General features: G+C 42.1%; 1 protein-coding gene across 6 annotated transcripts in view; it reads right to left on the reverse strand.

Moving 5' to 3' along the window:
• Window positions 1-1,376: 1,376 nt before the first annotated feature.
• Window positions 1,377-25,669, reverse strand: part of HSF2BP (heat shock transcription factor 2 binding protein) — a 125,908-nt gene continuing 101,615 nt past the window's right edge. For 5 of the 6 annotated variants that reach the window (XM_024239301.3, XM_024239300.3, XM_054542603.2 and 2 more), the window contains one exon: window positions 1,377-2,151. In XM_024239301.3, coding sequence (XP_024095069.2) covers window positions 1,943-2,151 — 209 coding nt within the window. In that variant the 3' untranslated portion in view covers window positions 1,377-1,942. Of the gene's footprint in view, window positions 2,152-8,925; window positions 9,065-25,669 lie in introns of all 6 variants that reach the window. The other variant, XM_054542604.2, reaches the window with a different exon arrangement.

Genomic DNA, 25,669 nt, shown 5'->3' on the forward strand with positions numbered 1-25,669 from the left:
TAATTAGCTAAACTACACAACATCCAAGAGTCTGGCCAACACTCACTCCTCTCTATACACTGTTGACCCCATCTCTGGCAGAAAGAGGTCCTGTAGTTCTAGAGGCAGCATTCCCTATTACCTTATTAAATAAATAGCAATCAAAAAGAAGATAGCACCATGGTATTAAGTATAGAAACACAACATTCTTAATTTTATTCACCAATAATCAGGACCTACAGAACCACACAGCACAGATGGATCGATTTCTGCCTCCATGAATTTTAAATTGCCTTTTGCAACATTCCTCTGGCTCAGATGAGCTAGTGTTCCACAATATGCTGGCTCGTGAAATCCAAGCAACTGTGCCTTCCTCTACACTTCTTCACTCAGCCTCAGCCTTAAATTGCACACTGCCTATAAAAATCTACTTAAAAGAAAAACGAAGTTACTCTAAAATGCCATATGCAACAAAACAGCTTATTCTTGTAGATGGGGCTGCCACTGGTGGGGTGCACCTGCATTTGTTTTGCTCTTACAGCATGCCCAGAGCCCAGCAGCCCTCCAGCATCACACTGAAGGAAGCAGCCCAGGAAAAGAAGGGAATGTGTTCCCGTGACGTGACTTTGAGGATTGATTTAAATGGTGATACGGTTAGGCCCATATCGCATCCTGAATTACAATCCCCATAATCCCCGCGTGTGGATTATGGGAGAGAGCAGGTGGAGGTGACTGGATTATGGGGGCGGTCTCCCCCATGCTGTTCTCGTGATAGTGAGTTCTCAAGAGAGCTGATGGTTTTATAAATATTTGGTAGGTTCTCCTGCATTCATTCTCCTTCCTGCCACCTTGAGAAGAAGGTGCCTTGCTTCCCCTTCAACCATGATTGTAAGTTTCCTGAGACCTCCCCAGCCACAGTGAACTGTGAGTCAATTAAACCTCTTTCCTCTATAAATTACCAAGTCTCAGGCATTTCTTTATAGCAGTGTGAAAGCAGACTAACACAAAAGGCAACTCTCACCAATCATGGTGTCCGTGAGAAATGAAGTGTATTCTCCCTTGTTCTCTGCCAGTGGCCTAGAAAACAAGCTGGACGGCAACCAGTAGGTAGATAACACAGACATGGCAGGGCCCTGGCACACAGGCACACCCATGCACAAAAAGGGAGCAGGAACTATCATTTCATTTATGGAATCTCAACTAACTGCATGTGTTCTAATCTATTATACAAGTTGTTTTTACAGCATTTGTTATAAGAAAAATAGGACTTCTAAGTTTATAGCCAAAGGGCCCAGAACAGTTTAAGGAGAGTTTTTTTTTCCCACCAACCAAGAGCAGCATGGTAATATGCAAAGATCAACTTCCTAGTATCAAGTTTAGATTTCAGACAGCAAGGGTCGTAATACAACTCTTCTGACTTTCTTTATTCAAAAATAAAAGAGGCACAAAAAATATAGAACTACAATGTCCAATGTCATCCGAAATAGCAGGTTCACCAAAAGGTTATAAAAGTAAACTTGCATTTTGGGGGGATTAATTACAATTACTAGAGAGAGAATGAATTGCTTTTCAAAGAAATGAATCTCAGGAAAATGCCGACTAATGGGGTAGACGGTTATTTAATTTCCCTGTTTTATGGTGAACCTACAGGTCATGGTCTGCTAAGCAGCAAGAAGCTGCCCTAAGCAGGCCCTCTTCCAGCCAGCACAGACATGGACCATTTTTCCGGAAGGACGGGCTCTTTCATGGCCTCTGCTTTGGCAAGCTTAACCAGCCACCTGCAAGTGCTCCCACCTCCAAGACAAGCTACGTGGGACACATAGCAATTCACGTCCATCTCCAGTCAATCACATTTTGCCAACTCTAACACATGGCACATGGTGATGGTTTTGGAGTATCAAATGAGGGATCTGGGGAGAAGGGACACTGGCATTTTCACCAAAACCCTGGTGGCCGAGCACACCTACACATTATGCTCCAGAGCGCGGAGATCTTCCAGGAGCTCCTGGGCTGCAGTTTGCAGGCGGGGGTTGCGGCTCTTGGACATTGCCAGGATGCGTTGCAGGGGCAGGGAGCTCCGGAACTCAGAGGCCGACTTGGAGAAGACTTCAGGTTCCAGAACCACAGACTGGACAAGCCTCAGTACATGAAGGCACACCTCTGCATCTGGATCTAGGGGAAAGAGGTAATGCTTCTGGTTAGAATAAAATTTTCTTTTTTCTTTTTATTTTTTTGAGACAGAGTCTCGCTCTGTCACCCAGGCTGGAATGTGGTGGCATGATCTCTGCTTACTGCAACCTCCGCCTCCCAGGCTCAAGAGACTCTCCTGCCTCAGCTTTCCTCTATAACTGAGGCAGGAGTTTCCCAAGTAACTGAGATAACAGGTGTGTGCCACCATGCCTCGCTAATTTTTTGTATTTTTAGTAGAGATGGAGTTTCATCATATTGGTCAGGCTGGTCTTGAACTCCTGACCTCAAGTGATCCACCCACCTCGGCCTCCCAAAGTGCTGGAATTACAGGCGTGAGCCACCACGCCTGGCCTAGAATAAAATGTTCTACTGCAATCTACCCCTCAAGGGGTTCCTGGCCTTTCTGAATAACAGGTTTGACAGTTTAGAAAACTACAGGCTAATCTAGAAACACAGTCACTGCTTGATATAAAAGCTTAGCTCATAAAAGCAGCATCAAAAAACTCAACAGTCTAATAACCATCATCTTCAAATATTACAGTCATACAATTTTAAAGTGCTAAACTAGAAAGATGAGGGCTTTCTCTGTTTGCTAGTAAGGACTAAACTCTGATTTTTTTTATCTTGCCCAGATTCCTATCTAAGGGGTCTGGGGAGTCATGTCCTACAAATCATAAATTCTCATCAGATGGGTTTTATTTAACCCTATATATTGTGACTTTCCAACCTGACTCTGGCATAACATTATGAGACAAGAAAGAAAATAAAAATATTTTACCCCAAAATATGTTTCTTTGCCACATTTTGAAATGGCCCTGCAAAGCTGTTCTTTGTGGGGGAAAATCTGCATTTGTAAAGAATCTCTACTAACATAGTTAGATCTTTTTCTTCAAGACCCTCCCAATCCTAAAGAGATTAACTAAGATCTGAATAGGAAACATTTGTCATCTATTGCCTCTAAGGCAGCCACCATAAGACTTCAAAAGAACTTGGATGTCCACAATCTTTACCTTAACCTGAACATTCCCTTTCTATCAATCCCCGGTCTTTATCAATCAGAAAATGTTTAAATTCACCTATAGCCTGGAAGCCCCACGCCCCCCGGCTTTGAGTTGTCCCACTTTTCTGGACCAAACCAATGTATTTCTTAAATGTTTTTGATTGATGTCTCACACCTCTCTAAAATGCATAAAGCCAAGCCGCACCCAACCATCTTGGGCACATGTTCTCAGGACCTCACTCATATTTGGCTCAGAACAAATCTCTTCAAATATTTTGTAGAGTTTGACTCTTTGTCGACAGTAGCATTCTGTCCACTTATAAGGTTGTTTTAAAAAGTATTACTTCTTTTTCACTCCAATTGCAGCAAATCCCTCAGGGACCACATACAGATACAGCACTTATCAGGGCCACTGAGTTTACACAATGTCACTGGGTATATAAAATTCACATTGTTTATTTTCCATGGGAATGGCCCCAGGAGTTATAGAATCTGGTAGCCTTGCATACATTGTAGCAACCACTAAAAAAATAGCTAGACAAACCCACTGGAAGCTTCAATCCATCACCAGAGTGGAGCCAACTTTCCTTACCATTCCTCTCTACTGGCAGCCTTTATGATGCCATAAATTCACTTCTTGACTGGGTACTGCAATTGGAACCAGGCTCAAAATCAGCACCTCTTTCTTAGCACATTTACTTAACCAAAAAAAAAAAAAAAAAAAAAAAACCTTTTAAGATGTAGACTGAAAGAGCAGACTGAACAGTCTCTCTCTCAGTGGGAGCTGCCACAGCACTAAACCCTAACAAGAAGCTTCTCACCTACAGAATCAGAAGACTGCTGTGGCCAGGGAAGATAAAAGGCAGTCTGCTCTAGCCCTCGGGGAGGGTCCAGGAGCCATCTTAAGCCAGACTGTTAGAGTCCTCCTACTTTGGGGGAAGGGAGGGGAACTTTCTCTAGTAGGGACCTGCCAAAGGTAAGGGGCAGCTAAGGCAGACACAGAGGCAAGGCCAAAAGCCACAGGTGAAGATGCTTTGGCAACTCAGCCCTCATCCTAAGCTCAAGGAAAGGTTAGAGGAATTTGAAGCCAGTGGGATGGAAGGTACATACACAACAACAAAACCCAGACCCACCTCAACTCCCCAACAATGAAAGCCCAGCAGAAAAAGAGGAGTGGCCATTCCTGAATATAACACTATCTACCCACCTCATTCCCCCGTACAGAGAGGGTACACTATGGCCCAGAGGCCAAAGGGAGCCCATGACCCGTTTCTATACGGTCTGCAAGCTAAGAGTGGTTTTATTTTCTTCTTCTTCTTCTTCTTCTTCTTCTTCTTCTTCTTCTTTTGGAGACAGGGTCTTGCTCTGTCTCCCAGGCTGGAGTACTGTGGTACAATCATGGCTCACTGCAGTCTCAGTCTCCTGGGCTCAAGCCATCCTCCCACCTCGGCCTCCCAAGAAAGCGGGACCACAGTACATGTGGCCACGCCCAGTTAATTTTTCCTATTTTTTTGTAGAGACAGTGTCTCACTACGCTGCCCAGGCTGGTATCAAACCCCTGGGCTCAAGCAATCCTCCCACCTCAGTCTCCCAAAGGGCCAGAATTAGAGGCATGAACCATTGCACCCTGCCAGGTTTTACATTTTTTAAGGGTAATTTTGTAAAAGTAAAAACCAGAAGAATAACACGCAACAGGGACTACACGTGGCCCTCAAAACTCAAAATATTTATTTGGCCCATTACAGAAAAAGTTTGTTGACCTTGCCTACTGCCCTCCACACAATGTCCAACACTGAAATAAAAAATTACAATGAAGAGGCAATGGAGGCTCACACCTGTAATCCCAGCACTTTGGGAGGCCAAGGCGGGCGGATCACAAGGTCAGGAGTTTGAGACCAGCCTGGCCCAACATGGTGAAACCCCATCTCTACTAAAAATATAACAATTAGCTGGGTGTGGTGGCGCACGCCTGTAATCCCAGCTACTCAGGAGGCTGAGGCAGGAGAATCACTTGAACCCAGGAAGTGGAGGTTGCAGTGAGCTGAGATTGCGCCACTGCACTCCAGCCTGGATGACAGAGTGAGACTCTGTCTCAAAAACAAACAAACAAACAAAAGAAGGCAAAGGAAACAAAAGGCTCATTGTCAAGTGACAATCAACAGAAGCAGACACACAGATAACCTGGAATAATAATACAGGAATTTCAGAAAAAGAATCTGAAATAAATATGATTAATAGACGGGAAAACACTGTTTTAAGGTACTTACACTACACCTGAAGCAGCAGATTATTATTTAAAGGTAAACAGTCATGCAGTGCATAACATTTCAGAGAGCTTCATTGTCAAATTCTATCAAACAATTAAAACAGAAATAACAGAAATTTTAAACAAGTCTTTCAGAAAACAGAAAAGGAGGAAATAAGTCAACTTTTTTTTTATGAGGCCAGAATTACACTGACACCAAAATTAGATAAAGATGTTAAAATAAAAGAACAGACCAATATCCCTCATAAACAAAGACACAAAAATCCTAAACAAAAAAATAGCAAATTGCATTCAGCAATATATAAAAAGGATAATACTTCACAGCCAATAGATACTTATTCTAGGAATGGAAGACTGGCTCATTATTTGCAAATCAGTCAACATCACCTACCATAACAATAGACTAAAGAAGAAAAAAAAATTATCTCTTCAATAAATGCAGAAAAGGCTTTTGACAAAATTCAACATCTGTTTATAACAGTAATAATAATAATAAGCCCTCAGCAAAACAGGAATAAAAAAAGGAACATCCTGAACCAGATTAGGGGCATCTACAAAAAACACACAGCTAACATCATACTTACTGGTAGAAGACTGAATGCTTCTTTCCTAAGATGAAGTACAATGCGAGAATATCCTATCACCCCTATTCAAAATCATACTAGAGATCCTAGCCTGTGCAGTAAGGCAAGAAAAAGAAATAAAAGGTTTATTGATTAGAAAGGCAGAAATGAAACTGTCTCTATTTGCAGATGATATGATTGTCTATACAGAAAATCCCAAAGAAACTAGAAAAAAAGTTATTAGAACTAATTGAGTTTAGCAAGGTCACAGAATACAAATTCAACATACAAAGGTCAATTGTATCCACATACTTATAATAAAAAATTAAAAATCTAATGTTTTTAAAAAATGACCATGTATTATATAATAGCACCAAAACATGAAACACTTAAGTATAAATCTCATGAAACTATGTGCAAGATTTCTATGCTGAAAAACAACAAAACACAGATATAAGGATCCACAGACATATAAATGGAGAGAATATACCATATTTATGGACTAGAAGACTCAATATTGTTAAAATGTCAAATCTCCTCAAATTCATCTATATAATCAATGCAATGCCAACCAAAATCCAAGTTGAAATTTTAGCAGAAATCAACAAGTGATTCTCAAATTTATTTGCAAAAACAAAGGAACTAGACCAGACAAAACAATTTAGAGAAAGAGAAATGTTGGGGAATCACAGTACTAGATTTCAACATTTATGGCCATAAAGAGTGTGGTACTGGTCAAGCGACAGAGCGACAGACAAAGAGATAAGTGAAATAAAATTAGAGGATCCAAAAACAGACCACAGCTTTGTGAACTCTCAACAGAGGTATACATTCAAGTCAATCAAGAAAGAATAACCTTTACAACAAATGGTGCTGGAAAAATTGAACATCCATATGCAAAAACAAAGAACTTCAATCTATACCTTGCCTAACATACAAAAATTATACAAAAATTAATAACAGACCTAAATGTAAAACCCCAAATTTTAAAACTTCTGGAAGAAAACAGGAGAAAAATCTTTGTGACCTTGAATTAGGTAATGATTTCCTAGACACAAAACCAAAAGCATAATCCATACAACCAAATAATTTATTAGCCACACCAAAATTTTAAAAATCTGCTCTTCAAAAGACAGTTACAATGAAAAGACAAACCACTAAATGAGGACAAAACATTTGCAAAACATGTATCTGATAAAGGACCTGAATCCAGAATACACATACATCTCTGAAAACTCAGTAACACAACAGCCCAAAAAAAACAGGCAAAGTGTTTGAAAAGACACTTCACCAAAGGAGATACACAAATGGCAAGCACACAAAAAGATGCTCAGCATCACGGCTATCAGAAAAATGGAAATTAAATCCACACCTAATAGAATGGCTAAAATTAAAAAATAAAAATCTGAAAATACCAAGTGTTGACAAGAATGAGGAACAACTGGAATGCTCATAGATTACTGGTGAAAATTTAAAATGGTACTGCCAGGCCAGATGCAGTGGCTTACGCCTGTAATCCCAACACTTTGGGAGGCTGAGGCGGGCAGATCACCCGAGGTCAGGAGCTTGAGACCAGCCTGGCCTATATGGTGAAACCCCATCTCTACTAAAAATACAAAAATTAGCTGGGCGTGGTGGTACACACCTGTAATCCCAGCTACTTAGGAGGCTGAGGCAGGAGAATCACTTGAACCCAGGAGGTGGAGGTTGCAGTGAGCCGAGATCGTGCCACTGCACTCCAGCCTGGGCAATAGAGCAAGACTCTGTCTCAAAAATAAATAACATAACATAACATAAATAAAATGGTACAACCACCTTAGACAACGATTTGGCAATTTCCTATACATTTAAACACATACCACATAACTCAGCATATGAGTTATATGCTGAGATAGTTTTATGTCACAACTCATAGAACTGTCTACTAACAAGTGAATTTTGTTCTATGTAAATTATAACTCAACAAATACGGCTTTATATTAAAAATAAGAAGAAGGCCAGGCTTGGTGGCTCACGCCTGTAATCCCAGCACTTTGTGAGGCCAAGGTAGGTGGATCACCTAAGGTCAGGAGTTCAAGACCAGCCTGAAAAACATGGTGAAACCCTGTCTCTACTAAAAATACAAAAATTAGCCAGGTGTCATGGCAGGCTCCTGTAATCCCAGCTACCTGGGAGGCTGAGGCAGGAGAATCACTTGAACCCCATAGGCAGAGGTTGCAGTGAGCTGAGATCACGCCATTGCACTCCAACCTGGGCAACAGAGTAAGACTGCATCTCAAAAATAAAAATAAAAATAAAAATAAGAAGAAGAAATTAGATCCCTGGACCCTCTCCCCTATTCCCTGCCTCTGGACAAATGCCCCTTCCCTAGTAGAGACTGGACATTTCTTTTCTTTTCTTTTTTTTGTGAGACAGAGTCTCACTCTGTCGCCCAGGCTGGAGTGTAGTGACGTAATCTTGGCTCATCACAATCTCCGCCTCCCAGTTCAAGTGATTCTCCTGCCTCAGCACCCTGAGTACCTGGGATTACAGGCACCTGCCACCACACCCAGCTAATTTTTTTATTTTTAGTAGAGACGGGGTTTCATCATGTTGGCCAGTCTGGTTTCGAACTCCTGACCTCAGGTGATCCGCCCACCTTGGCCTCCCAAAGTGCTGGGATTACAGGTGTGAACCACCCCACCCGGCCTGGACATTTATTTTCTAAAGAATCTCTGGAGATGAAACATCAGGCACAATTGAGGATGGAGGTTCTGTCTGGAAAACATGTGGATTAGATAAACACATACCTACAAGCTCTAAGACATTCCCTCTATCCCTACTTTGTTTCCAGAGTTTATAGGCCTTCATCCCTTCAGAAATAAGGGTGGGTGAGTCTTCTCCAGACAATCTGAACAACCCAAGACAACACAGTCAAAGATACTGACCTATGGGTTCCCAATTAATTGATGCACCAGCTCACACTGCAGAAAAGTTCAGAAGCTCCACCCATATGCTCACAGCTTCCAATCAGCATTATAAATCCCACTGTTAAACATGACCAGACAACCACATATTGCCAGACACCTGAGAAAAAGATAAATGGCTATCATTTTAAACAGGAACAAAAGGAGGACAAAGAAGAGATTGTGCAGTGAGAAGAAAAATTTTAAAAAACTATTATTAATATCTTCCTCAAGGAGGTAAAAGAAGCTATATCATCTGTTAAACAAGTATATCATCTGTTAAACAAGAATGGGATGCTATTTTTTAAGACAATTAAAAAAAAACAGCAGTCTTAGAAATTAAACGCCTGAGAGTACAGATGAAAACTTCAATAGGAAGTATGAAAAAAGAAGTTGAGAGTACAGATCTCCCCTCTTATCTGTTGCTAAAACTTTCTGTGGTAATGCCAGCATGTGTCAAATACAATCAAACTTGTTCCTGTCAGGTGCTTTCTGACAGTGGCAAAGCTCTCAGGGCACACACTGAGCATTCCCTCCTCCTATGGGCTCCCTGGCCACCTCCAAAGCACATATGGATTCTGGACCATGTCAGCCACATCTTAGGCAATGCCCCAGGCTCCTTGGGCACCTAGGAACATGGAGTCATCCAGCAGCAACATAAGCCCATTCTTACAAGCTTCAAAGAACAAGAAGGCAAAAAAAAAAAAAAAAAAAAAAATCTTCCTTGACCCCAAACTGGCCTCCAGTTCTGCCCAGTTTTTGACTCCCTTCCCAGAAATATTCCAAGAGTGGTCTGTTGTTGCTACCGCCCCACCTCACCTTCACCCTTCAGTCATGCTACCATCTGCTCACTGCTGAGACAGCTTCTCTTGAGGTCACCAATGTCTTCCATGTTGTCACTGCTCAGCTTTCATCTCACTTGACCCCTCTGGCTTTTCTTGGCTTCCATAGCACTCCTTCACCAGTCCCTCCTTATACTTCTCCTTTAGATGCTAGCCCAGGGCTCTGTCCTAGGCTTCGTTCTCTTTCTACTCTCCTTAGGTGACTTCATCTACTCCATGACTTCAAATCTCATGTATCTACCAGTGACTCTCAAATCCATTTCTCCAACCCCAGTCTTTCCCTGGAATTCCAGACTTCGTATCCACAAAAACTTGCCTGGACTACTCCCCTTGGGAATTTACTGCCAACTCAGGTTTCACAAGGCCAACACCCAACTCCTGATTCTCTGTGCTCCTCCCTCATCTTCCCCATCTCAGTAAACAACGTTGTCATTTACCCACCCAAAGATGCAGGTATTCTCAGTAAATAGCATTACCATCTACCCACCCAAAGATGGCAGGTATTGTTATTGATTTGTCTCTTCTCTCACATCACATCTTATCAACTCTACCTCCCAACACGCCCTAAGCCCATAACCACCACCCTGGTCTAAGCCATCCTACTTCCCCCAGACTACTGTAATAGCCTTCTTGGTGGCTTGCTTATTTAATTTTGCATTCTTGCCTCTTCCTACCCCTATCCATCTGCCATGCTACAGCTAGAATTAAACTGTTTGTTTGTTTGTTTGAGACAGAGTCTGGTTCTGTTGCCCAGGCTGGAGTGCAGTGGCACGATCTCAGCTCACCACAACCTCCGCCTCCCAGGTTCAAGTGATTCTCCTGCCTCAGCCTCCCGAGTAGCTGAGACTACAGGCATATGCCACCACGCCCAGCTAATTTTTGTATTTTAAACTTTTTAAACAGAAATCAGAATACATACCTTCCCTGCTCTCCCACAGATCCTCACTGCACTCAGGATGGAGCCCCAAGTCCTTGTCCTCCGCCAGATCAAGCCCCCCTGCTTCTCGGCATCCCCTCACATCACTCATCATCCGCACCAGCCTGCTCTGCATTTTCTTAACCCGAATGTTCCTGCCCCAATCTTCACGTCTTGCTCCTTTCAAATCTCACTCAGTAGAGCAATTCCAGCTCCAACATGCTGAGGACTAAGCTCTGATTTTTTAAATCTTGCCCAAATTCCTACCTAAGGGGTCTGGGGAGTCATGTCCTACAAACCATGGATTCTCATCAGATGAGTTTTATTTGACCCTATATATTGTGACTTACTTTTCAATCTGACTGTGGCATAACATTATGAGACAAGGACAAAATATTTAACCCCAAAATATAGTTCCTTGCCATGCCCTGAAATTGCCCTGCAAAGTCTTTTGTGGGAAAAAATCCACATTCTACAGAGAATCCCCTTCCTCTTTTATTTTCCTTCCTTTTTTTGCAGATCCAGGAGATAATCAATTAAGAGCCAGGCACCCTTTTAGGTCTGATAAAAAACAATTTACAACCTGCTCTCTCTGAAGTCAGCTATCTAAGGGCTTCCTCTGCACAATAAAACTTGGTCTCCGTCATCCTTTATCTTTAACCTGAACATTCCTTTCCATTGATCCTAGGTCTTCAGACAACCTCAACCAGTTGTCACCCAGAAAATGTTTAAATTTACCTATGGCTTGAAAGCCCCTGCTTTGGGTTGTTCACCTTTCTAAACTAAACCAACGTTAATTCTTAAACATATTTGATTGATGTCTCATGCCTTCCTAAAATACATTAAACCAAGCTGTACCCCAACCACCTTCAGCTGAATGTTCTCAGGACCTCCTGAGGGCCGTGTCACAGGCCATGGTCACTCATAATTAGCTCAGAATAAATCCCTTCAAATATTTTACAGAGTTTGACACTTTTTGTCAACAATGCAAAGAGCTTAGAAATCAGCACTTCCATCCTTCGCTAAGAAAAGCAGAACAAACAAATCAATGACTTTTCTTGGACCCATCAAAGAATTAAGGCCACCATGAAATCTGGAGAGTCACAACAAGATCTGCTTCCCTGGAGGAAAAGCTGCTATAGCCATACTGGTGGGAATATTTCAATGACAAATTGTTGGAAGCTGAGGGTGGACAACAATGAGAATCAGGAACTCCTGGGGGTCGCAGTCTTAGGGGGCCCCCATATTTTTGTAGATTTTGTCTTTAGAAACCCCCATGAGGTTCTCAAAGTAAAGTGCGAAGAAAGCTCCCTCGCAGCTCTGGCAGGGGGACAGGAAGAGTAGCCATTATGAATACACCCTGTTTCCAGGGAAAGGCCTCACCAGAGCCTTATCTCACCTAAAGGGAAGAGCTTTTCTCCCACTCCAGGCCTCTCTGCCATTCCTGACTTACCTAAGCAGGGGAGGGGGTTAAGAAACACTTTTGAAGATCAAAGCCCAGAGACACAGGCCGACTAAAAGACTGAGATGATAAATACTTCTCTCCACACACACCTTAAACCATATCAACAGAGATGAGAGAGCATAACACACAACAGGGATTTTTAAAAGGGATTATAGCCGAGAGAGCTGAAAGACACCAATTCTATCTAAGGAGGAATTCTTAGGGAAACCCAAAGGGAACAGGGGAGAATAAACAAGGATGCTAGAAGAGTATAAAGCCTCTGTCCCCTACAGTAAACACAGCCCAACTCCTAGCCAGATTACCAAAACACCTCACGCTAAAGGCCTATTTTCCTCAATCCCCATTACACAGTAAATCATGTCCAGCTTTCAACCAAAAATTGCAAGGCATTCTAAAAGGAAAGAAAAAATCACAGTCTGACGAGACAAACCAAGCATCAGAACCAGCTGCAGAGATGACAGATTTTAGAAGTATCAGATAGGGAATTCAGAATAATTATGATTAATATGCTAATGGCTTTGTATTAGTTTGCCCAGCCTGCCATAACAAAATACCACAAACTGGGTGGCTTAACAACATGAATTTATTTTCTCACAGTCTCTAGAGGCTAGAAGTCTGAGATCAAGCTCTCAGCAGGCCTGCTTTCCTCTGAGACCTCCCTCCTTGGCTTGCAGACGCCACCCTCTTACTGCCTCTTCATGTGGTCATCCCTCTGTGCACACAGGCCCCTGGGGTTTCTCCATGTATCTTCATCTTCTCTTCTTATAAAGACACCAGTCTCACTGGACTAGGGTCCACCCTAATGGCCCAATTTTACTTTAATGAAAAGTCCCTATCTCTAAATACATTAACATTCTGAGGGACTGAGGGTTAGAACCTCAACATATAAATGGGGGGTGGGGAGGGAGAGAACACAATTCAATATATAAGAAATTCTAATGGCAAAGTAGAAATATGCAAGAACAGATGTATAATATAAACAGAAATGGAAATTCCAGAAAAGAATCAAATTTCAGCTTACATATTCTCTCCTCAGAGAGGCCGTCCCTTATCGCCCACTCATTGTCAAGCCCATTAACCTATTTTAGTTCTCTCAATAATAATTATTCTATGAAATAGGAATAAGTGTTCTTCCTTAGACTGAAAGCTTCATGAAAGCAGAACATTGGCTGCGTTGTTCACCATCTTACAGTAAAGGCTCAGTAAATATTTGCTAAATGAATGGAAAGGATTTATTTTATGTGGCTAAGGCTGATGGGATACAAGGGATACAACTGATAAGGAAATTTCTGGACAAATCGCATCACTAGTCAAGCTGAAGAGATAGCTACGTGAGCCCCCTGAAAGGGTAAAATAAAACAGGCCACTTTAGCCATGAGACAAATGCTGTCAAGGGCACAACCCAAATGGAACAACCTCATGAGGACGTCATCCTAAGGAAAACATGGAACAACCTCATGAGGACGTCATCCTAAGGAAAACACTGCAGCAGGGTGACAGCCTTTGAGGGGAACACAGATGAAAAGAATGTGAATGGCTGATAACGCACCAAAACTCTGCTCATAACATAGGTAGAAGAATAACACAGAGCTCAGGTCTAATCATGAAAAGCCTCATTACTTGAGACTGAGAACATTTACGATAGTCATGGCTGAACTTTGGATTTAAAGACACATGAGGCAACTTAAATGAAAAAAAGAAAATTGCCTGACATCAGCAGAAAGATGACACAGATGTTCAAATTATCTGATATGATTTACGGTGGTTTTAAATCGGCCATCAAAAAATTTCTTTAGTGAGCAACTGTGCTAGAAACCAATGAGAAAAAAACAACATATAAAGAAAACCAAAATGGAAAAATTAAAACAGAAAAAATAAAATAACTGAAATTAAAATCTTGGTGAAGACAGAATGGAGGGGACAGAGGAAAAAAAAAATCAGTAAATTGGAAGACAGGACAATAGAAACTACCCATTCTGGGTAACATTATCAAGACAGCCAGCTAGAAGTGCCTAGCATTCATCCCCCTCACAGAGACAGCCAGAACAATGAATACACAACTAAATGTTAACAAAAACAACTGAGGGAGAGTGCTAAAGTGCATTAGACGAGCAACAGAAACCCTGGCAAGCCCAGAAATTCATGATAGTCACAAAAAGAACAGAAGGAAATGCTGGGCCCCTGCCACCCCCATCCCCTAACCAGGGTCAGCTAGAACCCAGGAAAATACCTCCCTTCAGTGAGGAGGTAATCAAGAGGACCCCAGCAGCCCCCACCAACACCGTGGACACCCACCGCCCTCACCCTTGGGGTCCCTTGCAGTCCTCACAGGCACGAAGCCCAGGGTGGAATGAGCTGCCCGCAGGCCACACCGCTGTGCTCCCGCCGGAGAAGGAATCGACACTGTGCCTGCCCCCGTGGCCCGCGGTGCCCTCCTGGGACTGGAACTACTGCTGGAGTGTGTCTTGTTCCTGGGGGAGCAGCCCCAGCTCCCCTTCAGCCCTGAGGCTAAGCCGCTGCCCAACCACCCCAGCCCAGTGGCCCCACATCCCCCAGCTAAGCTGCAGGCAGCTGTTACACCTCCTCTGTGGGGCCGAGCAAAGTTGGGGTCACTCCACTACCCGCTCTGGCCCCCTCAGGCTGGAGCTAAAGCCATAAACTGCCTCCAGGGAAAACAATACCTTGGTTGCTCAGAGCAGTCATGCCTCCTGGAACCCAAGTTGAAGAAGCACTCTGCATCCAGGGAAATGCGTGGGCCACCCAGGAAAGTCCCGTCCCTCAGGCCTGAGCGGAAGCGACACACCACTCCAAGGGGAATCAGTGCCCTGGCTGAGCTGAGCAGCTGCACACCCCAGGGCTGAGCTGATGCAGTGCCCTACATCCCAGAGAAACAGAGCAGTAGCTGAGCCCAGACATCCCACCTTACAGGCCAAACAGCTCAACTGCCGGCTTCCCTAGAGCTGAACTAGCCCCCCACCCCAGTCTGAGCTGCTGAGACACCTCTCCCCCTGCAGAGTGGAGTCATGGATCCGCTGCTTCCCACCCTCCTCAGGGCCCCAATGACAGGTGTGCTCTGTCATTCCGAGGTACGTTCTCCTGCCACACATGGCCTCACAAAGTCTGGGATACTCACAAGCCTCACCATCCTAGGGTCTTGAGTCATTATTACACAGTGTCACATCCCCTGGGACCTGAGCTGCCACTGAGCCCTGTTGGCTCAGGTTCTGGAACTGCAGCCATACCCTGGCTCCCCAGGCCCAAGCCCCCACAGCACCCCTTCTTCCTCAGAGTTCCACCAGTGCTGTACCCTGCCCCGCCCCCTGGGGTAGAATCACAGTTACAACCTGGCCCCCGGGGCCCGAGCTGCTAAAGGGTGCCTCAGAGTCACAGATCCTGGCTTTGAGGGCCACCTACATCCAACCTTGCCATAGAGAGCAAACCTGTACCCCAAGACCCACATGCCACAACAGGGGTTGCAACCCAGCCCCGCAACCGTTACAAGCACCTACACCTGGAACCCAGCACCACGGCAGCTGCTTGTAGGCCATGTCAGAGCTGACATCAAAGGGATTCCCCTCAGCTAAGTCTCCCCATTGCAAGGAAAATGAGACCAGGAGGACCCCAAAAGCCCTTGATACCAAGGACATTAACAACTTACACTGTCACTACCATTGTAACAAACTTCTATAGCCTGGGCCACTGAGGCTAACACTGAACACAGCTGAAAAAGGTTCATGGAGACTATACCACTGCACCTAACCAGAAACAGTCACTACACCCTTCCTAAATGGCACACTAAAACCCAACTTCAGGTAAGTCTCTCTCTACAAAAGCCATGCTAGAAAATTTGGAAAAGGCAATTATTCCACCATATGTACAGACCTCAATGCAGGGACACAAGAAACATCAAAAAGCAAGGGAATAGGACACCGCCAAAGGAACATAATAACTTTCTAGGAATAGAAGACCCCAACAAAGAGAAAATCAGTGAACTGCCAAAAAGAAAAATTCCAAATGATCTTAAGGAAACTCAATGAGACACAAGAAAATACATATAGACAATTCAACAAAATCTGGAATTCATGATCCAAACAAGAAATTCAACAAAAAGTCAGAAATCATAAGAAAGAACTAAACAAATCCTGAAGCTGAAGAATTCAATGAATTACATTTGAAATACAATAGAGAGCTTCAACAGCAGACTTGATCAAGCAGAAGAAAGAATCTCTGAATATGAAGACAGGTCATTTGAAACTGCCCAGTCAGAGGGGAGAAAGAAAGAAATAAGAATGAAAAAGAGTGAAGAAAGTCTGCAAGACTTATGGGACACTATTAAGCAAATGAATTTCATATAATGAGAATTATAGAAGGAGAAGAGAGATAAGGGAAGAGGCATAGAAATCCTAATTAAATAATAGCCAAAAACTTCAAAAGTCTGGGAAGACATATGGACATCCAGGTCCAGGAAGTTTAAAGGTCCCTAAATAGATTCAACCAAAAAAAATTATTCCCCAGGCACACTGTAGTCAAATTGTCAAAAATCAAACACAAAGAGAAAATTATAAAAGCAGCAAGATAAAAGCATCAAGTCACATACAAAGGAATCTTCATTAGACTAGCATAAAATTCTCCACAAAAACCTTACAGACCAGAAGAAAATGTGATGTAATATTCAAAATGATGGCAGAATAAAATTGGCAGCCAAGATTATTATACCCAGCAAAGCTATCCTTCAGAAATGAGGGAGACATAACATCTTTCCCAGACAAGCAAAAACTTAAAGGAATTCATCACTACTAGACTGGCCTTACAAGAAATGCTCAAGGAAATCCTACATCTGGAAGTGAAAAGATGATAAACACTCTCTTAAAAACCCACAAAAGTATAAAACATACTGGTACAGCAGATACACAAGGGAGAAAGAGAAAAGAATCAAGCCTTATCACTAAAAAACCTCACTAAACCTCAATGATAAAATACAAGATAGGAAGAAGGAAACAAAGACTATACAAAACAACTGCAAAACAACAAAATGACAGGAGTAAGTCCTTACCTATCACTAATAAAATTAAATGTAAACAGATTAGATTCCCCCACTTAAAAGATATGGACTAGCTGAATTAATTTGAAAAAATATTAACTCTCTAGTAACAAACCCCAGTGAAAAAGGAAACTACATATTGCCTACATGTAACTCATGTCATTTGTTAAGACACACATAGACTGAAAGCAAAGGGATAAAGAAAAGATATTCCACACAAATGAACACCAAAAGCAAGCAGGGGTAGCTTTATTTATATCAGTTAAAATAGACTTTATGTCAAAAACTATAAAGAAGGTCATTACATAATGTTAAAAAGATCAATTCAGCAAGAGGATATAACAATTCTGAACATATATGCACCCAACACCAGAGCACCCAGATATATAAAGCAAATGTTATTAGACCTAAAGGGAGAGATAGACTCCAATATGATAATAGTTAAAAATTTAAACACCCCACTCTCAACATGGAACAGATCACCTAGACATAAAATTAACAAGGAAACTTTGGCTTTAACCACACATTAGACCAAATGGACCTAACAGATGTTTACAGAACATTTCATCCAACAGCTACAGAATACACTTTCTTCTTATCAGCACACAAAACCTTTTCCAGGGTGGACCATGTTAGGACACAAAACAAGTCTCAACAAATCTAAAATAATTAAAATTATAGCAAGTATCTTTTCTGACCACAGTGGAATAAAACTAGAAATCAACAAGAAGGAACTTTCAAAATTGGGCAAGTATGTGGGAATTAAACAACCTGCTCCTGAACAATCAATGAGTCAACAACAAAATCAAGAGGAAAATTTTAAAATTAATTGAAACAAATGAAAATCAAAACACAATATATCAAAACCAATAGGATATAGCAAAAGCAGCGCTAAGAGAGAAATTTAGAGCAATAAATGTCTACATCAGAAAAGTGGAAAGATTTTAAATAAACAAGCTAACAATGTATTTCAAGGAAATACAAAAGCAAGAACAAACCGAACCCCAAATTAGTACAGGGAAAGAAATAATAAAGATCAGAGAAGAAATAAATAAAATTAAGGCCAGGTGTGATGGCTCATGCCTATAATCATAGCACTCTGGAAAGCAGTGATGGGAGGCTCACCTGAGTCCAGGTGTTCAAAACAAGCCCGGGTAACAAGGCGAGACCCCGTCTCTACCAAACAAACAAAAACACCCACTTGTCAGGTGTGGCAGCGTGTGCCTATAATGCAAGCTACTCAGAAGGCTAAGGTGGGAGGATTGCTTGGCCCCAGCAGGTCAAGGCTGCTGTAAGCAGTGATTGTACCACTGCACTCCAGCCTGAATGACAACAAGACCATGTCTCAAAAACAAAACAAAATTAAGAGTAAAAAGCAATACAAAATATCAACAAAACAAAGAGTTGGTTTTTTGAAAAGTTAAACAAAAATCAAAGACCATTAGCTAGACGAACCAAGAAAAAGAGAAAAGACCCAAATCAATAAAATCAGAAATGAAAAAGGAGACGTAACAACTGATATTACATAAATAGAAAGGATCATGAAAGGCTATTAAAAAGAACTCTATTCCAACAAATTAGAAAACCTAGGGGAAATGGATAACTTCCCAGACACGTACAACCGACCAAGAAGAACAAAGAAGACACAGAAACCTGAAGAGACCAGTTACAAGTAACAAGATTCAATCTGTTAAAGAAAAGCCCAGAATGGGACGGCTTCACTGTAGAATTCTACCACGCATTTAAAGAACTGATACCAATTCTTCTCCAACTCTTCCAGAAAATTGAGAAAGGAATTCTTCCAAACTTATGCTTTAAGGCCAGCATTACCTTGATACCAAAACCAGACAAGGACACAACAACAAAAACAGGCCAACATCCGTGATAAACACGGATGCAAAAATTCTCAACAAAACACTAGCAAACCAAATACAGCAGCACATTACAAAGATCATTCACCACGATCAAAAAAGATTTATGCCAGAGATGCAAGCATGGTTCACCCATGCAAATCAACAGATATTATACAACATATTAATAGAATTAAGTGCAAAAACCATATGGTCATCTCAACAGATGCAGAAAAAGCATTTAATACCATCTGGCATTGCTTTATGACAAAAACTCTTAATAACTTAGGTACAGAAGCAACATAATAGAGGCCATATATGACAAACCCATAGCCAACATCATACTGAACAGGGAAAAGTTGAAAGCTTTTCTTCTAAGATCTGGAATAAGATAAAGATTCCCACCATCACCACTCCTATTCAAGATGGTACTGTAAGTCCCAGCCACAGCAATTAGGCAAGAAAAAAATAAATAAAGGGCATCCAAATTGGAAAAGAGGAAGTCAAATTGTCCCTGTTTACAGACAACATTATTGTATACACAGAAAACCCTAAAAGGTCCACCAAAAATTGTTAAAATAAATGAATTCAATAAAGAAAGTTGCTGAACACAAAAATCAACATGCAAAATTCAGCAGCATTTCTATACACCAATAACACAATCTCAAAAATAAATCAATGAGGCCATCCCATTTACAATAGCTACAAAAAATATTTAGGAATAAATTTAACCAAATTTAACCATGAAGTAAAAGATCTCAAAAAGAAAAACTATAAAACACCAATGAAAGAAACTGAAGACACAAACAAATGGAAAGACATCCCATGTTCAAAAACTAGAACAATACATATTGTAAAAATGACCATACTACCAAAAGCAATCTACAGAATCAATGCAATCCTTGCCAAAATACCAATGACATTCTTCACAAAAAAAAAAAAAAAAGCAGAAAAAACAATCCTGAAATTCATAATGGAAGTACAAAAGACTCCAAATAGCTGAAGCAATCCTGAGCAAAAAAAAAAAAAAAAAAACAGACTATCACACTACTCTACAAGAATGGCTAGACCACACAAAATCTTGTATAGGAATGTTAATCTAGCAGCATGATTCATAACATTCAAAAAGTGAAAATAACCCAACGTCCGTCAAATGATGAATGGGCAAACAAAATGTCGTATATACACATAATGGGATATTAGGTCATAAAAATGAATGGTGTACTGATACATGATACAACATAGATGAATTCTGAAAACACACTAAGCCAGACACAAAAAGCCACATACTGTACAACATTAATTTTATAAAATGTTCATAATAGGCAAATCCATAGAGACAGAAAACAGATTAGTGATTGCCAGGGATGGGTAGAAAAGGGAATGGAGTCACTGCTAATAGGTATGGGGGTTTCTATTGGTGGCAATGAAAATATTCTAAAATTAGACAATGGTAATGCTTGCACAATTCTGTGAATAAACTAAAAACCACTGAATTGTATATTATGAATGAATTTTACAGCATGCAAATTATATCTCAATAAAGCCATTTTTAGAAAAATGATGTGAGAAAAATAGAAAAATTCTAACAAGAGCTAAAGATCATCTAAAAATATCATACCAATGTTAATTTTGTGGTTTTGGTAACTGTTCTATGGTTATGTAAGATGCTAACATTAGGGGAAGCTGGGTGAGAGTTACTTGCTACTATTTTTCCAACTTTTCTATAAAGTGGGGCCAGGCATGGTAGCTCACTCCTGTAATCACAGCACTTTGGGAGGCTGAGGTGGGCAGATCACCTGAGGTCAGGAGTTTGAGACCAGCCTGGCCAACATGGTGAAACCCATCTCTACCAAAAATACAAAAATCAGCTAGGCGCCTGTAGTCCCAGCTACTCTGGAGGCTGAGGTGGGAGAATTGCTGGAACCTGGGAGGTGGAGGTTGCAGTGAGCCGAGATCATGCCACTGCACTCCAGCCTGGGTAACAGAGCAAGGCTGTCTCAAAAAAAAAAAAAAAAAAAAAAAATCTGGATGTCAAAATAAGGTTAAAATTTACACAGGGTAAACCGCATAAATCTTATGAGTAAAATTAAGGTCTAACAAATGCATGCACCACAAAAAACATCGCTCTGTCAAGATACAGTGTGTCTCTCCCCTGCCATGAAGCTCCTTCATGCCCTCCTGTCCCTTCTAGGCAGCCCAACCCAGAAGCAACGGATGCTCTGGTTTCTACTACCCTGTTCTTGAAAATCACAGGAAACAACCCCAGCAAAGCACTATTTCACTATTAAAGCTCAGGCAAATGAAAATAAATAAAATGACATTCTGCTTGGTTTCTTCTACAGTTTCTCAGTTTAGTCCCCTCTTGACATTCTGGGGCTATTTTCTCCTCACAAAGTCCTATCAAGAGCTTGGATGGACATGAAATCCCTGCCTGTATCTCACCACGTTTCCTCCCAACAGTAGACAGATTTTTTTTTGTTAACGTGCTCACTCATTAAACCATTTGTGAGTGGGAAGGAGTTTAGGGCAGAGAATCTACGCTGGTGACCTGGAGCAGCCAGCGTAACAAGAGGGCCACCAACAACTCTGAACACTGACACAATCTCAACCAGGCACTCGGAAAGCTCCCCTGGCTGATGGCCTCCAGCTGGAAGGTCTCAAGTCACAGGTGTCTGCCATGGACAAATGCTTCTGGTAAGCACACGGCCACTCAGTCACATCTATCAGCAGCAGCAGCATCTGGCAGGAACTGTGCCTGTGGCTAGGCTTAAATAACTGCACCAATCCACTCTGAACAGCTGAGAAGCAACTGACTCTGCCAGCTGTGCCAGTTCAATTCACAGGCATCCACTGCAGGCCCAGCCACTGGACAGAGGATGTACTGCTGGGCAATGACTGGTTATCATGACTGGTAGGCGACATTCTTCCCCACTCTGTGCAGGGATTTGGGGAGAAAACCCAGAATGAGAGGTAAAGATGTAACTACGCTTCAATAAAATGATGAGGAACTTTAAAATCCCATTTCTTTATACACACAGCCAAACTGAAACATCTTATCCTAAAGCTGGTGCATGCCGACTTAGGTTCCTTAGAAAGAAGGCTCCACCAGGCACGGGCATCTCTCTGATAGGAAGCAAGGTCTACAAACTCCCTCCTTGCCCATACTCCTCTTCGCCACCCCTTCCTATTCTCCATGTCACACTCACTGTCAACATCAAGGTAGCTCAATGTTTCCCAAACTGGGTCCCTCAGGATACTAGTTCCCCACAATGGTAAGAGGGTTTTCATATGTCCCACGCTTACACCCAGTGGGAAGGGGAAGGGAGGGAAAGACAAAATGGCACTCAGAGTTAAGTCACAGCTAACTGAGAACAAGGAGATGGCACCGAGACACCCTAGCTCCACATGCCCTTGTGACGGCTCTTGTCGCAGGCATTGATTTCCCAGTGCCACATTTCTCAGACATAGGCACTCATGCTAACACAAAGAAAACCCACCAAACTCGGCCTGGAGGACACCCTGACAGCTGTGCTGGCTCCTTGATACTTGCTGGTGGGCTCCTCAGGCACATGCTCACAGGGCCCTATTCTCAACCACACCTTCAAATGACAATAAACAAATCTATCTTTACTTATCTGCTAATTGTCTGTTTTTCTAAAATTCACACATTAAATGCATAAACTATAATAACATATGAGGCACACTGAGTGTGCATCACCATAACTGTGTGCAGCAGCACCATGCGGAGGTGCAAACACAGACTCTGGAGTCACTCACCAGCAGCCCCTCGGCAAAGCCATGTCACCTTGCTAGGCCTTTGTTTTCTCATCTATAAACTGGTTTTAAATTCTCTACACCACTATTATAAAGGCTAAATAAAGGAGGAGATACCAGCCAGCAAAACTATCACACTTGGCAGATAGTAGGCATTCCATAAACAGTAATTTCCAAATTACACAAACTAAAGCCTCACCCCACCCCCATGTTCTCCTCCAACACCCCATGCCTGCCACATGGGCCTCTGGCTCTGCTAACACACCCCACCTCGGGAGCTTGTACATGTTGATCCCTCTGGCTGGAACGTGCCTTCCCAGACACCCTAAGAGCTTGCCTCACTTCCTTTCCAACTTGGGCCTGGCAGAATGGCTCGTACAAACGGTGGCGAGAAGGAAAAGGGCCGTTCTGCCATCAACAAGGTGGTAACCTGAGATACACCATCAACATTCGCAGCACATCCATGGAGTGGCCTCCAAGAAGCGTGCCCCTCAGGCACTCAAAGAGATTTGGAAATTTGCCATGAAGGAGATGGGAACTCCAGATATGTACATTGATACCAGGCTCAACAAAGCTGTCTGGACCAAAGGAATAAGGAATATCCCATACCGCATCCATGTGTGGTTGTCCAGAAAATGTAAAGAGAATGAAGATTCACCAAATAAACTCTATACTTTGATTACCTATGTACCCATTACTGCTTTCAAAAATCTATAGACAGTCAATGTGGATGAGAACTAACAGCTGATCGTCAAATACATCAAATAAAGTTATAAAATTGCCTTAAAAAAAAGAGCTCACTTCCCTCTTCTTTCAGGTCTTTGTGTGGATGTCAACCGCTCAGTGGTCTTCCATGACCACTCTAAAATTAAAACACAAAAGCTACCCCTCTCAGTTCTCCTGCCTTTTACCCTCCATGGCATTAAATATCACAGAGTCCACAGTGCCCTGCGCTGCTTTACTGGCACTGCTGTCTCTCTTCACTAGCTAGCTCCATGAAGGCAAGGACTTGGGGCTGTCTGGCTTGCTGCTGTGGCCTCAGTGCCTAGAACAGGACCTGGCACGTAGTGGTGAGTGAATTAGTGATGTTTAGTGATAGACACTGTTTCTAATTATGTAATTAGAAAGAAGAAGGACTACTACTAGGTGTAAATCTGATTAAAGATATTGAAGACCTCCATTCAGAAAACTACAATACCCTGTTGAGAGAAAGACGGCCCTAAGCAGTGAAGAAATGTATCATGTCATGTACTGGAAGTCTCAACACTCTAAAAATGTCAATTCTTCCAAACTGATCTACAGATTCCATGAAATTTCCATCAAAATCAACACAGTGTCCTTTGTGGAATTTGACAGGCAGATTCTAAAATTTATATGGAAAGGAGACAATAATAGTGAAGGCATTTTTGAAGAAAAACAATGTTCGTTCTAGGTATCAAAAACTTATCCATCTTGACAAGAGGCAATGTAGCACTGCAGGATGGGAGACTGGCCGAGTGCAATGGAGTGCACAGACACAGACCCCACACACGTGTGGGCACCAAGGAGAGTGGGGAAAGCACAGTGCCCTCCGCAGTCGGTGCTGGGTCTGTGAGAACCCTGGGGAACGCTTAACTTGACCCCTACCACAGAGCATGCCCACAGATAAATGCAAAAGGTGAAAAGAGAAACCGAGGAGACAATATAAGCAGATATATTCATGACCTTGAGGTAAGCAGACATTTTCTTAACAGGATACATTAAGCACTCAGACTACATTCAAATCAGGAACTTCTGTTCATCAAAACATACCATTAAGAGAAATAAAGCAAGACATGGAGTGGTAAAATAAATGTGCAACTTCAATAAAATCAAAAAAGATTCTGTATCCAGAATATACAAATTCAGACAACCTAAAAGAAAAAAAGGCAAGAGCTCTGAATAGGTTGTGACAAAAATGGATATCCAAATGGCCAGTAAACACAGGAGAAGGTGCTCCACTTGAGAACTCATAAAAACAATGCAAATTAAAACCACAATGAGCCAGCGCTCCACCCCCACAGAATGGCTACAATGAAGATCTCTGACAATACCAGGTGTTCCCAAGAAAGAAAAGCAACCAGAACGCTCCTTTGCTGTTGGTAAATGTTCACACCTGATATAACCACTTTGCAAAACAGCCCAGCATAAACTACTAGAGGTGAAGACATGCACTTCTATAGACCCCAAACCTCCATTCCTAAAGATAAACGCAACAGGAAAACATGCACATGTCCTTTACCAAACGACAAGTACAAGAATGTTAGAGAAGTACTATTTGTAAAGGCCAATAACTGGAAACAATCCAAATGTGCATCAATAGTAAAATGGATAACTAAACGGTAAATTCATACAATAAAATACAGGTTGAGCATCATCAATCTGAAAATCCAAAACCCAAAGTGCTCCAAAGTTTGAAACTTTTTGAGTGCCAACATGATGCCACAAGTGAAAAATTCCACACCTGACTTCACACGACAGGTTACAAGCAAAAGGCAGGCACACAACACACAGTTTATTCAGAGTCACCAAGGGAAAAGAGACCCTTCAGGTCCCTTTGGCCGCGATGTCTTTTCCGTGCATGCCCGGATTCCCCAACGCAAGCACACCCACGAAGGTAATAAAATGGTGTGTGTGCAGGCCAGTGCACCAAGGGCAGGTTCCCCACATTGCCCCATGGAGGGCCGGTAAATACTGTTAAATACTTAGGTGTGCATAAGTGAGAGAAAATGACTGCTTGTCAGCCCCTTAGAAATTCAGAGTCAGGAATGATGGTGATGCAAACAACCACACAATGTCTACACGGGTGGCTCAGAG

This window comes from Pongo abelii, chromosome 22 (genome assembly GCF_028885655.2).
Source record: "Pongo abelii isolate AG06213 chromosome 22, NHGRI_mPonAbe1-v2.0_pri, whole genome shotgun sequence".
Classification (NCBI taxonomy): Eukaryota; Metazoa; Chordata; class Mammalia; order Primates; family Hominidae; genus Pongo; species Pongo abelii.